Source organism: Acanthochromis polyacanthus, chromosome 2 (genome assembly GCF_021347895.1).
Source record: "Acanthochromis polyacanthus isolate Apoly-LR-REF ecotype Palm Island chromosome 2, KAUST_Apoly_ChrSc, whole genome shotgun sequence".
NCBI lineage: Eukaryota > Metazoa > Chordata > Actinopteri > Pomacentridae > Acanthochromis > Acanthochromis polyacanthus.
Genome location: NC_067114.1, coordinates 29047451 through 29060629, shown reverse-complemented (window position 1 = coordinate 29060629; position 13179 = coordinate 29047451). Strand labels below are relative to the sequence as shown.

The 13179-nt window shown below is 37.7% G+C and overlaps 1 protein-coding gene across 1 annotated transcript in view; it reads left to right on the top strand.

Moving 5' to 3' along the window:
• The window catches only part of LOC110970997 (macrophage mannose receptor 1-like), a 30162-nt gene extending 19518 nt beyond the window's left edge, over positions 1–10644 (top strand). The window contains exons 3-11 of the mRNA XM_051960728.1: positions 41–421; positions 1947–2270; positions 2383–2477; positions 3847–8344; positions 8420–8512; positions 8660–8719; positions 8797–8934; positions 10133–10231; positions 10409–10644. Of these exons, the coding sequence (XP_051816688.1) occupies positions 41–421; positions 1947–2270; positions 2383–2477; positions 3847–3984 (938 nt within the window). The 3' untranslated portion in view covers positions 3985–8344; positions 8420–8512; positions 8660–8719; ... (1 more) ...; positions 10133–10231; positions 10409–10644. The remainder of the gene's footprint in view (positions 1–40; positions 422–1946; positions 2271–2382; positions 2478–3846; positions 8345–8419; positions 8513–8659; positions 8720–8796; positions 8935–10132; positions 10232–10408) is intronic.
• Positions 10645–13179: the final 2535 nt, after the last annotated feature.

Sequence of the window (13179 nt, the reverse complement as noted above, 5' to 3'; positions counted from 1 at the left end):
TTAATTTATTAATTTATTTTAATTTTATTCAATTCTACAGGACTGTGTTTCCTGCCTGCCTGTGTTCCCCGTAAATACTTCCTTGTTGAAAAGGCCAAGACCTGGTCTGAATCTCAGAGCTACTGCAGGGAGAAGTACACCGACCTGGCCACAGCTGAGAACCAGGAAGAGATGGATGCTGTGGTGGACGTTGCAATAACATGGCTTTCTGGTCACGTATGGATCGGACTGCATCATGAGATGACTCCCTGGAAGTGGTCACTGGAAGACGACAGTTACTATGCTGAAGGAGAGAAAGAGTTCAGGATGTGGCCGTATGGAGAAGCCAACCGGGTGGACTATGACTGTGTAGCTCTGTGGGAGAATGGCTTCTGGATGGACCATCCTTGCAGTGGTGAAAGACAGTTTGTCTGCTCCACAGGTAAGAAAAACACATTCTAATAATAATGAAAGCTGCAAGCAGCATTGGACGGGTCCTCGCATCCTTGCTGATCGGCGAATCCATGCATGTCCACCAGGTGGTGCTGTGACTAAGAGTGTATGTCATCCTATGGATGTGATGAGGGCTGGACTCTGATCACGCATGTAAAATTTTAGGCAGATTGGACCATGTTCAGACTAGTTATAGGGCTCTTCCTGTCCATCCACCAGGTGGTGCTGTGACTGAGAGTGTATATTGACCCATGGATGTGATCAGGATTGGAGTGTGTTCACAGATGTAAAGTTTCAGGCAGATCTGAGCATGTACAGGCTAGTTATAGAGCATTTCTTCCCCACAATGAACTAATGAACCATTAAATAACCTCCATTTACCAGTCACTTTATTCTTTTTGCACTATTCTGTTCTGGGAAAAATGATGACAACCATTTTTGCTGGCTCTTTTACTGTTATTATTATTACTATTAATTAAAAAATTATTTCATTAAATTTTAATTTTATCTGTAATGATTTGAAGAGCCAGCAGGTGTCAGTGCGGAGCGACACCGCGTGGGCACAGCGTCCCCACCATAGACTGTATATAAAGTGGACGTAGCATCTGGCTCCAGAATTGAAGCCAACCCGGAAGTGTCAAAAACTTGCAATATCACGCCGTCCGCTAGGGTTGGCTCCAAAAAGCTTTTTCTCCATAGACCCCAATTCATTTTTGGAAAAAATAAAATTTGATAGACTGATGTTCTACAGCTCAGGATTTTTTTCCCGTTAGTTTTCATGGTCAAAATGAGAGATCAGGTGGCCGATCTTAAAATAAATCAATACTGAATTTTAAATAAATCGTTAAAGTTGGCGGAGCCAGGGGGCGTGGCTATACTTGATAGACAGCAACAGAAACCTCTGTGGTAAAATGTGGGCGGGATAAGAGAGTCTTCAGCCAATCCTGCCCCTAGTTGCTCTCCGGTCCAGTCTGTTTGATGACGCTTTTTATGTCACTGGCTCCAAAAAATCCAAAACGGTGACCAGGAAGTAGCAAAATCCGGGCTTCATTTTCTCGGCGTTGAAACCAACGAGTGACTTCACGGTTAGTTTACGCCTGGTCCCCACCCACCCCCACCCCCCGTAGGTACAGACACCTGCTGTACCAGTGGAGCCATGATTACATTTTTTTTTTTGCAAAAATTTGATCTGGCTTCCCATCTTTTGGCCTGGATTGTATATAAATATATACGAATACAATCCAGAACTATAACATTAACATAACAAAAACTGTCTATAATATTTTTTATTAATAAGTGACTGTTTCCATAATAAATAATTATGGAATTTGTAAAGACATGATCATAATGAACATAAAAACATTTTTTTTTACTTTTAATAAAAATGTATGCAAAATATATCCCATGGACTTCAAAAGGTCCTCAATTGTAGATTGACTCACTTATGAAACTAACAAGTTTTCAAAGTTACATTTTTTAGACGTCTAACATCTTTTGCTGAATCCTGTTTCCAGGAACAACAGCCTCCAGCTTTGTCTTTGTGAGGGAGTTAAAGACATGGCTAGACGCTCAGAGCTACTGCAGGCAGCACTACACCGACCTGGCCAGTGTGAGGAGCCAAGCTGAGAACGATCAGATCTGGACGATGACAGAGGGCCAGCAGTGTTGGATTGGTCTCTACAGAGGACAGTGGAAGTGGTCAGATGGGACACCCATGTCCTTCAGACAGTGGAACCCTCAAAGAACTGGTGGTGTTAATTCTCCCTGTAGTCTGGCACATCAAGGCAAATGGGAAGCCAGCATATGTTCACGCACATTATTCTTTGTGTGTTACCTTGGTAAGCTTTGAGCTAAGGTTCTGAGACATTTCATTAGATTGTGTGTGAATGCAGCACATCAGGGACAGTTTTGTTAACGAAAGCAAATTTTCATTTCCTCCTAAAACACCAGGAGATCCGGTGAGGAAGCAGGTGGTGAAGATCAGAGCAACTCAGAAGGATTCCTCTGGGAGCCTGGAGGATGCAGCAGAGGCCATTTTACTGGAGGTAACAGCGATGAGTTTACAACAGGGGTGTCCAACATGCGCCCCGCGGGACAAAAGTGGTCCTCCAGAGGGTCCAATCCGGCCCTCAAAGTGTAAAAATTACAGAGAAGACATTAAGTGCAGATTTTTGACCAAAAAAAAAATCGACAAATGACAAAAGAGACAAAAGAATGATACAAGTGACACAAGCAAGACAAAAAATGACAAACGCAAGAAACAGAATGAAAAAAATAGGACAAAAAACCCAAGTGAGACAACAATGAAACACAAAATAACCAAAATGAGCAACAAAATGACAAAAGTGAAAAAAAGACAAAATATGAGACGCACGACACGAAACAAAACAAAAAAGAGACAACAGATAAGACAAAAAAGTGAAAAAAATAGACAAACAACATAAGCAGGATAAAAAACACAAAACGACAAAAACAATGCACAAAACAACGAATAAAGCAAAACAAAAAATGACAAAAATGAACAACAAAACGACAGAAGCAAGAAAAAAGACAAAACATGAGACAGACGACATGAAACAAAACTAAAAAGAGACTAAAAATTAAACAAAAAAGTTACAAAGCGACAAAAAATGAACGACAAAATGAGACAAAAATTATACAAATGACACAAACAAGACAAAAAATGACAAAAGCAAGAAACAGAATGACAAAAACAAGACAAAAACACAAGTGCGACAACAAGGAAAAATAAAACCACAAAAACGAGGAACAAAAACATGAGACAAATGACAAAAGTCAGACAAAAAAACAACAAAAATGAGACAAAATATTACAAAAATGAGACACAAAAACGACAAAAAAAAACAATGAACAATCTAGTATTTTACTTTATGATCAAAACAACTTGTCATGGTCTAGAAATCATTTTAAATTTATAGTTTTACTAATTAACCACGCCTGACGTACGTCAGCGGGGTTACTGCATTCGCTTCGGTATCTGGCTGGCTGGGTAAGTATGTATGTATGTGGGTGGGTGGCTATGTCCGGTCAGATATCTCTGCAAGTGCTGAAGTCAGGATAATCAAACTTGGCACTGAAGATCAGTCTAAGGTCCCCTGCTCAGTTGTGGAGTTAGAGGTCAGCAGATCAAGTAGGAAGGGATATACGTACGATGATCAAAATTGATACAGAGTATCATGCAGGGGCGTGGTTCTGCCCTCTACTGGGGGCTCATCTAGTTTACAATCTGCAGTTAATGTCTTCTCTGGAAGTTTTCCACTTTGAGGGCCAGATTGGACCCTCTGGAGGACCGGTTTTGGCCCTCGGGCCTCATGTTGGACCCTCTGGAGGACCGGTTTTGGCCCACGGGCCTCATGTTGGACACCCCTGATCTAGAATGTCTGTGTTTCTTAGATGAGTCAGAAACTGAAGGACCTCAGCCTGAGTGAAGACCTGAAGCTGTCATGGAGGAAGCAGCCTGATGGGAGGATCTTTGTTCCAGAAGAAGAACAGGAGAAGAAAGCTGAAGAGATCTCCTGCAGTCATACTTGAATTTATTTTGCTATTTAATCACTCTTTTCTGCAAAATTGCAATTAATTTCAAGGAGTTTTCATTTGCTTTCTATATTTGTTCAGTTAAGTGTGTGCATTTTGGCAGGTGTCAGGGGATTTTTCCCCTGACACCTGCCAAAATGCACACATTTAAACTTTTGTTTAACTTGGGTACTGAAGTCAGTAATTTATAGCTTTTAAATGAGTAACTTGAAGTGGTGATTTTAACAAATATGTCTGTGGAACTTAACAGAGGCAGAAAACATGTATAGAAAAAAGAAAAAACAGTTGGATTCAGACTTTAACCAGAACTTATCCAGGTGATTGCGGCCTGTACAGTGTGGACATGACCTGAAACCAGCTAAAGCAGTGTGAATTTTCATGATATGCAGTTCCCTGAATGTCAAAGAAACCGACTACAGGTTATTTGTTTCCATGTGTGGCTCATTTTAGGTCGATTATGTCATCATTGAAATCGAAACCTGAATACATTTCAGTCAGTTTTTATCAGATTTGCTGAGCCCATGCAGAATAAAGCTTGATTTAAGTTGCATTTTCCTGTTGTTACATTAATTACTTACTTGTCTGTCCCAAAGTAGCCACACCATAAAGCCTACACTGCTTTTTGAAAATCTTTTTTGTCGCAAATGGGACCACAACAAACATCGTGCTTTATTGAAGGAGATTTTAAACTCCATAAACTGAAACCATAAACTCAATAGGAAAATGTTTTCTAAGATAACAAATCAAGTGAGAAGTAGGACCAATCTAATTTCTTTTTGTAAAGAGTTGCCCCCTGCTGGTTGTTAAAGAAAGAGTGTCAAACATAGACCTGGTGGTTATGGTTGGGCACAAGGTCAACACCACAACCACTGCTCCATCTTGTTTAGTATCTGTCTCTATGTTTGAAAACAGGGAAAAAGGAAAGGTGTCATTGACGAAATTAATTTTTAAAGTCTTCAAACCTCACATGACCCCGTCCTGTGAAACTATAAAGCATATAAATATACACAACTGTTCAATAGTTTGGGGTCATCCGGGCAATTTTATGTTTTCGATAGAAACTCCCACTTTTATCCATGTGCTAAAATAACTGCACAAGGGTTTTCTAATCATCAATGAACCTTTCAGCACCATTAGCTAACACAATGTAGCATTAGAACACAGGAGTGATGGTTGCTGGAAATGTTCCTCTGTACCCCTATGGAGATATTCCATTAAAAATCAGCTGTTTACTCCTAGAATCTTCATTTACCACATTAACAATGTCTGCACTGGATTTATCATTTATTTAAGGTTGAAAAAAACTGCTTTTCTTTTAAAAATAAGGACATTTCTAAGTGACCCTGAACTTTCAGATGGAAGCGTACACCATGCGCATGTCCTAGCAGTTGATCAGGATCGTTAACAGTCAACCAAGAATCACCAAAAAGCAGGTTTGCGATGGAATACAGGTGTCAGTGTCCTCAGTCTACTGCACTTCACGTTGCCATGGGCTGAGAGGACGCCATGCGAGAAGGAAGTGGCACCTTGTGGTTGGATGAAACAAAAACGGAACTATTTGGCCACAGTGACCAGAAATATGTTTGCAGGAGAGAAGCTGAGGCTTTAACCCCAAGAATATACCATCAAGCATGGCGGTATGCTCTGGAACTGCTGCTTTACGCTAAGCAAATGGAATAATGACGGATGATTATCTCCAGATAGTCCAGGAAAGCCGAAAATCATCATCCAGAAGGTTTGGTCTTGAACACAGTTGGGTGTTTCAACAAGTCGATGACATCAAAAATAGTGCAGATGTGGGGAAATTAGGCTACGTTTAAGCCAGAGGAAGTTCCAAATTAAACTCCATCGAGAATCTGTGGACTGTTCTTCAAAAAGTTTAGTGTCAGAAAGCCATCAAGTTTAGTAGAACTGCTGAGTGATGTATGGAGGGGATTCAATAAAGGAAATGGGAAAAATATTTAGAAAAGCTTAATATCTTCTCTACATCCGAGCAAAAATGGAAAAATCTGTGTGTAAGGTAGGTCAACGATGATGTGTCTGTGACAGTAAATAAAATCTACAACAAAATGTTATCTTATTATAAATGATAATTAGTTTGACAATAACATTATAGTATGATTTATGTATTCAAATCAGTTAAGATTATTGCCATTGGACAGCTATTTGCTATTCTATATAATTCTGTATGTTAAGGATGGAATTTTTTTTAACTGTTATTTTCCAGATTTTCCCTGTTTTGTTAAATTATAAATAATATCTGGTAAAAACACAGAAAGAAACGTATTATTTACATGTTGACCTAAACAAACAAATCAATAAATAAATTAAAAACAGAATAAAACCACACAGATTTCCGCATGAAAAAACAAACATTTTTATAAATATAGATACTACTACATGTTATTTTACAGTGTGTTTATAAGTTTCCAGTGTCACAGTATTGTAACATTTTTTTACATATTTATTTTATTTTATTTTTTCCTTGCACTCTTGCTGCCAGATTTTCACAGCTTCTTCTTTCATTTTTTAAAATTTAATTAAATATATTCATTAATTTTTTGCAGGATTTTTTGTTGTGTTATGCGAAGTTGTAACGGTCTTTTGAAATATATTTCCTCCGCTTCTTTAGGTTACACTTACTCAGGATGTACTATATACATTCACATTCTGATGCTGCTTTTGATTATTTATTTTTGTGCATATTAATGTAAGGATGCCTTTGGTACCTTTATTTTGAAGAGGTGCTGGACAGGTGTTCTGACTTCGCTGCTGCCTGAACTCACCATCAGTGAGGCAGACTGTCAGAGCTGAGGGAATCTGAGGAAAGGTGACCATCAGGTACGTTCTCCGCACGGAAAACACGTTTACAGTTAATTAATCTGCTCGTTTCTTTCTTCTACTTGAGCTCTGAACTGAGTGAGTTGAATGTTTAGTTAAAGTTTTCCTGCTCGGAACAATCAGGAATGGATAGAAGGTGCTCGGACTCTTTCGTAAAGTTAACCCTCTTTATATTCATTGCATTTTTATATGTTATTTTCCATATTTTCAAACTGTTTTTATGTGTGTATTACTGGTTGACTTGTGAGGAAAAAAAACACTTCCTTGTTTTTGAGAGTCTTTATTGGGTCACGTCCTTTTATTTGAGTCAAAAAAAAGACACAAAGAAGAGCAGAACTTTCTAAGAATTATCTGAACTTTGTCCTCTCAAATGACAAAACCTGTCTGTGAATGGCTGACCTGCTTAATTCTTACTTTTATTACAGTAATGCTACACCTGCTGCTGAAAGATCAGTTAATCAAAGACATCAGACACCTCCATAAAGCGCCTGGTGGTGGAATTGTGTTTTGTGTCTCTTTCTGGTTGTTTTCTGTGTAATTGTAGCTGTTTCATCTTCTTGTAATCACTTTTAGACTCTGTGTGGTCATTTTGCCTTTCTGTGTTGCTATTTTGTATCTCCAAGATCGTTTTTGGTCATTTTGTGTCTCTTCCACGTTGTTTTTGCATCACTTTTTGTTTGTTTTGTGTGCTTATATCTAGCTATTGTCATGATTGTGGTTTCTATTTCTGTCTCTTTGTTTTTGTGGTTGCTTTGTGTGTCAGTCTGGAGTAATTTGTGTCTCTTTGTGGTCATTTTGCATCTCTTTAAGGTTATTTTGCGTCTTTTTCTTAGTTTGTTTCATGCCGATTTGTATTCGTTTCTAATATTTTGTTGTTGTGTGCCTGCCTGTAGTAGTTGTTGACATTTTGTGGCCATTTTATATCTCTTTAACACTTTATCTATTCAGCCATTTTTTTTGTTTGTTTCGTTAGTATTTGTATTTGTGTCTCATGTTTTGTGGTTGTCTTCATTTTGAAATTATCTGAGGTTGTTTTGTGTCTATTCGTGGTCAGTTTGCATCCCTTTGAGGATGTTTCAGTAGCCTTTTTTGTGTTTTGTGAATATTTGAAGCTGTGTCTAATGTTTTTGTGGTCGTTATGTGTCAGTCCGTCATATTTTCTGTCAATTTGTGGTTGTTTTGCAACTATTCAGGGTTGTCTTGAGTCTATTTGTGGTAATTTTATATCTCTGTAGTCATTTTTTTGTTGTTTTATGTGACTGTTTTGCATGTATTGTAAGAATTTGCAGTTGTGTATGATGTTTTTGTGGGTGTTGTGTGTCTGTCAGTGGTCATTTTGCATCATTCATTCGTGCTCTATCTGTCCTAAAATCTGCTTTCTGTTACCTTCAGTGCAGCGATGACTGAAATGAGGAGCACGTTTCTGCGTCGGATCCTGGACGCTCTTGTTACCAGACCAGAGGGAAGCTCGGTGAACAGAGAGTCGATGCGGTCCTTTGAGATCGTAGCTTTAGGGGTGAGATCATCTCATTTTAAAACAACTTGTTTTGTCCAAGTGGAACACGGTGTGACTGCTGTGACTCTTTTACAGAGCGTGCAGACCATAGTGGGCCTGTTGAACATGGCACTCAGTCCAGACAGACCAGGCACATATCTTGGCCGCTGGACCGGTCCGGGCACTTGGGTAAAATAATGCCATCGGAGTGATAAAAGTAGAGTGTGAAAGCAGGAGGAATAATTCATGGCAGCATTTCTAGTTGTAGAAAACAGACAAGTGACATCCAGTGTTTTATGGTTCCATGTTGATGATCTCTTCGCTGTCTCCCTTCAGTACATCGAATTTGGACTACTTGTGTCCATCTTCGCCAGCTGCTGCCCGTCTCGTTGCTCGGTAAGTAGCGGCTAAAACTGAACGAGCAGCTGCAGCGTTGGAGACAGTCACATTAGTAACAGACTGTCTTTTCTCAGGTGAGCTTCGCTGTGTTGATGAACATCGTCGGCTCTATCTATTCCGCTATTCGCTTTGTGTTGCATAATATGGACCTGGCAAATGCCCAAAAGGGGTGTGGCTGGAATAGTTCCAACCGTGACTGCAGATATGTGGCGGTAAGCAGACTTTTAAAGGAAAACACTGCTTTCATGACATACACCATACCACACTGCAAAAACTCAAAATCTTACCAAGTCTATTTGTCTTATTTTTAGTCAGAATGTCTCATTCCACTTGATTTGAGATAAAAGTGACATTTCAGCAAAATGGAGGAACTTTTTTTAAGACAGCGCATCTGAAATATCTTAAGTCAAACAATCTTGAAATTATCTTGTTTACCTCGTGTCATCCTGTAGGTCAAATTGACCCGATTTTAAGATCGGAAATGTGGGGGGAAAAAAATTATAATTTTCACAGTGAAAACTTCCCCAGTTTCAAAATTTTGGGGGAAATTTTTGAACATTTTTTGATGGGAAAAAAAGAAATGTTGAAAAAAAATTTTCTTTAAGAACATTCAGAAAAAAACAATTTTTTTCTGAATGTTCTTAAAGAAAATATTAGAAGTTTTACTTATATATATGTAATAACTTTAGATATTTTTTAGGATTTATTTTGCAGGGAGATTTTCATTCATTTTTTAAAACATATTTACAGTTTTCATGTTTTTAAAATTTTTATTTCTTGACAAATTTGGGAATTTTAAAAAAAACATTTTTTTTGTGAAACTTTTAAGGAATTTTCTTCCTATAGATTTTGCAATTTTTTTTTATAAATTTGGGGAAATTTTTGATGAATTTTTGGGCTTTTTCAGACCAGGAAACAATATTTTTGGTTCGGTAAATGAGGACAACAGGAGGGTTAAGACACCTAAGCCTGACAATCCTGGCAAAATACAGCTTAAAATAAGTTTTCCCAGCTAATTTTAAGCTCTCCATGTTTTAAATATCATATCTTGTTTCAAGAAATCTTACCAAGCCATTTTTCACTTGTTCTATTGGCAGATTTTTTCACTTATTTCAAGGTAAAAGTTCTTTGAAATAGATTTTTTTTTCTTGTTTTGAGAGGAGCATTTTTTACAGTGCAGGCCACAACATTATGAGGGACAATTTCCCTGATGCGTTCAAGGACTGGTGGTAAATTGGAAATTTGAATATTCTCTCTGTTTTTTCAGTTTCTTGCTCTTGTTCATGGCGTATTTTTGGCAATTCAAACCAAATATTGAGATCAAATAAAAGGCTTTGAAACTTTAGCAGTTTAAAAGACTAAATCCTCTTTGAGTCAAACTGACTTCTTTCTTTATTTGTGGTCTGTCAGATAACGTCTCACACATTAAACATCCTGGCTGCCCTCCAGCTCAGTGTCTGCCTGACCCTCACATGTTTGGGCACTCAGACTCTGCTCAACTGGAAGAAGGTAGAAATCCTGCAGTAAACATATCAGTAGGGATGCATTGGTAGCTGTGGTTGTAACCAACAGCTGGATTGGTGTTAGAACAACATCGTCTAATCTCTGATGAGGTATAAAACTGTAGCATGTGTAGCTTCGTTGTGCTGTTGCTTCTTCTGAGCTGACTTTGTTGTGTGTCTGCAGGGTGGCACAGATGTTGAGGCGAACCACTGTGTGGAGAAGGAAGTCCTCCTCCCCAGGATTACTGTTTGAAATCAGCTCACACCGACGTCGTCTTTGTGGGGATTCTTTAGCCGATGATGATCAAAGCTTCTTCACAAAGACGCTAGTGTTTCATGGTGAAGGGGATATTTACTCTGGAGTCAGTTTAATGTGATTTTTTTCATAATGTTTTGCTCATTAAAAATATTTTGAAGTTGTTGGTTTTGACTAGTAGGAGCTGAAGTTGAGTTTGTTGCCTCCGGCTGTTTGTAGGAGTCTTTCCTCTGAATTTAGCTCTAAATCAGCCACAACTCTTCCTTTTTAGGTGCCTTTGTCTGTTTTATTTCCATGTGGGCATTTTCTGTTTTCTTTATTGCTCTTTTTGGTCTTTTTTGCCTATTTTTTTTGTCTCCTTTAGGTCTTTTTTTGTCATTTTGGTCATTTTTTTTCCTTTTTGTTCTCTCCCTCAAAGTTTCTCCTAGTCCTTATTTACATCTGTTTTGGTCATTTTACATCACTTTATTGTCATTTTTGTGTCCTTTGGTTTCTATTGTGTCATTATTTTAGGTGCCTTTGTCTGTTTTATTTCCATGTGGGCATTTTCTGTTTTCTTTATTGCTCTTTTTTGTCTCCTTTAGGTCTTCAGTTTTGTCCTTTTTAGTCATGTTTGTGTTTTTATGTTTTTTTTGTTTGTTTTTTTATTTTTTGTTCTATTTCTGTCTCTCCCTCAAAGTTTTTTCTAGTCTTTATTTACATCTGTTTTGGTCATTTTACATCACTTTATTGTCATTTTTGTGTCCTTTGGTTTCTGTTGTGTCATTACTTTAGTCGCCTTTGTCTGTTCTATTTCTATATGGTCATTTCCTGTTTCCTGTGAGACATTTTTTGGTTATTTATTGTCTTCTTTCTGCCTTTAATTTTGTCATTTTGGTCATATTTGTGTCTTTTTTTTAAAAAAAATACCTTTTTGGTCTCTATTTCTGTTCCTTATTTCCATCTGTTTTGGTCATTTTTGTGTAAATGGTTTTTTTTGTGTCATTACTTCTTCCTTTAAGGTCATTTTTGTACATTTTTGATTCTTATTGACCTTATTAAACCTCTGTTTGATTGTTTTCTTGTTGTACAGTTTGTTTTTGGCTGCTGCTGGTTAGCTGTGGTGTTCAGACAGGTGTGGGAGCAGAAGTGACCTTGAAAAGAGCATTCTAATATCGGATTTGCCCAGTACATAACCAAGCGATCTTTTCTATGAGCGGAAAAAACAGCACATGTAGGTGCGCTTCACATTTCAAGACAAGCCAGCATTTATAAGTGTAAATACCACAGGACACCAAAGTTCTACTTTCCACCACTGTGGTAAACACAGCTGCTGCCTGGACCAGTTAGAGCGACACCAACACAGCTTCATGACCATCATGACCTGGCACAACGCCACCATTTGAAATTTAACTCTCACAGTCTCAGTCACTTTCTGCTTCGCTGCAGGTTCCTCTTTTTTCGGTCATTAATAAAACAAATGCATTTTTAGATGAACACATGAGGCATGTTTTCTGTGCACTTTCACTTCTTTCTTTCACCGTGAGACTGAACTGCAGCTGAACTGTTTTTGTCGTTAATGCTTTCAGCAGCTCTCTCTCTCTCTCTGTGCTGTTTTCAACGGTTGCAAAAACTGCCTTATTGAGTTTGCGTAAGCTACAAAGTGTTGCAACAGTTTCCTCTGATGATCCACACCTTGCATGTTAGAAGTTTTTCACACTAACACTGAGCTCTACTATTATTGTTTTTGGTTTGACCAGTGATCAGGAATGTGCAGGATGCTTCAAAAAATGACATGTTGTACGACCTGTATTCACATGCATTACTTATATTATCTGTTTCCGTATTTTAACATCATATATTATTGCATTATATTATATTGTACACTATATTATACCACAAACTCATCCTAAAGCCCCAACATGTAAATCACCCAGACGCCTTTTATATTTACGACTTAATTTATTACTAGAGATGCAAAGTGATCACAAATAGGCACAAAACAATCCCAAATAGTTTCAAAATGACCACAAATTGACAAGGATATACAACAGACTGACATGAAATAGCCATAAAAACATCATACATGACTACAAATACTTATAAGACAATATTTAAAATAAATGCCTAAATCAATAAATATCTTAAAGAGATGCAAAAAGACCACAAAGTGACAAAACCTACTGCACACACATGCATAACAACAAGACAAAAACAGAACATTAGAAACAAATAGGCAGGAAACAAACTAAAAAAAGACACAAAATAACCTCAGATGCAAAATGACACAACACAGATACAAATTACAACAAATAGACACAAAACCTCTACAAAGAGATGCAAAATGTCACAAATCGACGAAAATGACTGCAGACAGACACATAACAACCACGAAAACGTCACACATAACTGCAAATACTCACAAAAGACGCAAAAAAATCAAATAAAACAACTTTGAAGAGGTATAAAATGAGTACAGAGAGCTGTAAACACATTCAGACAGTGATCAGGAGTGTGCAGGACGCTGGAATAAATGACATTTTTTACATTCACATACATTACTTATATTATTATTTTATGTATTTTAACAAACTCATCCTAAAGCCCCAACATGTAAATCATCATAATATAGTTATTATCCCATGATTCTAAGTGCAGCTACTTTGAATCGTTCCCTCGTTGTTCACTGCAGCAGTGAGTGTAAAACCCATCAGCCCAAA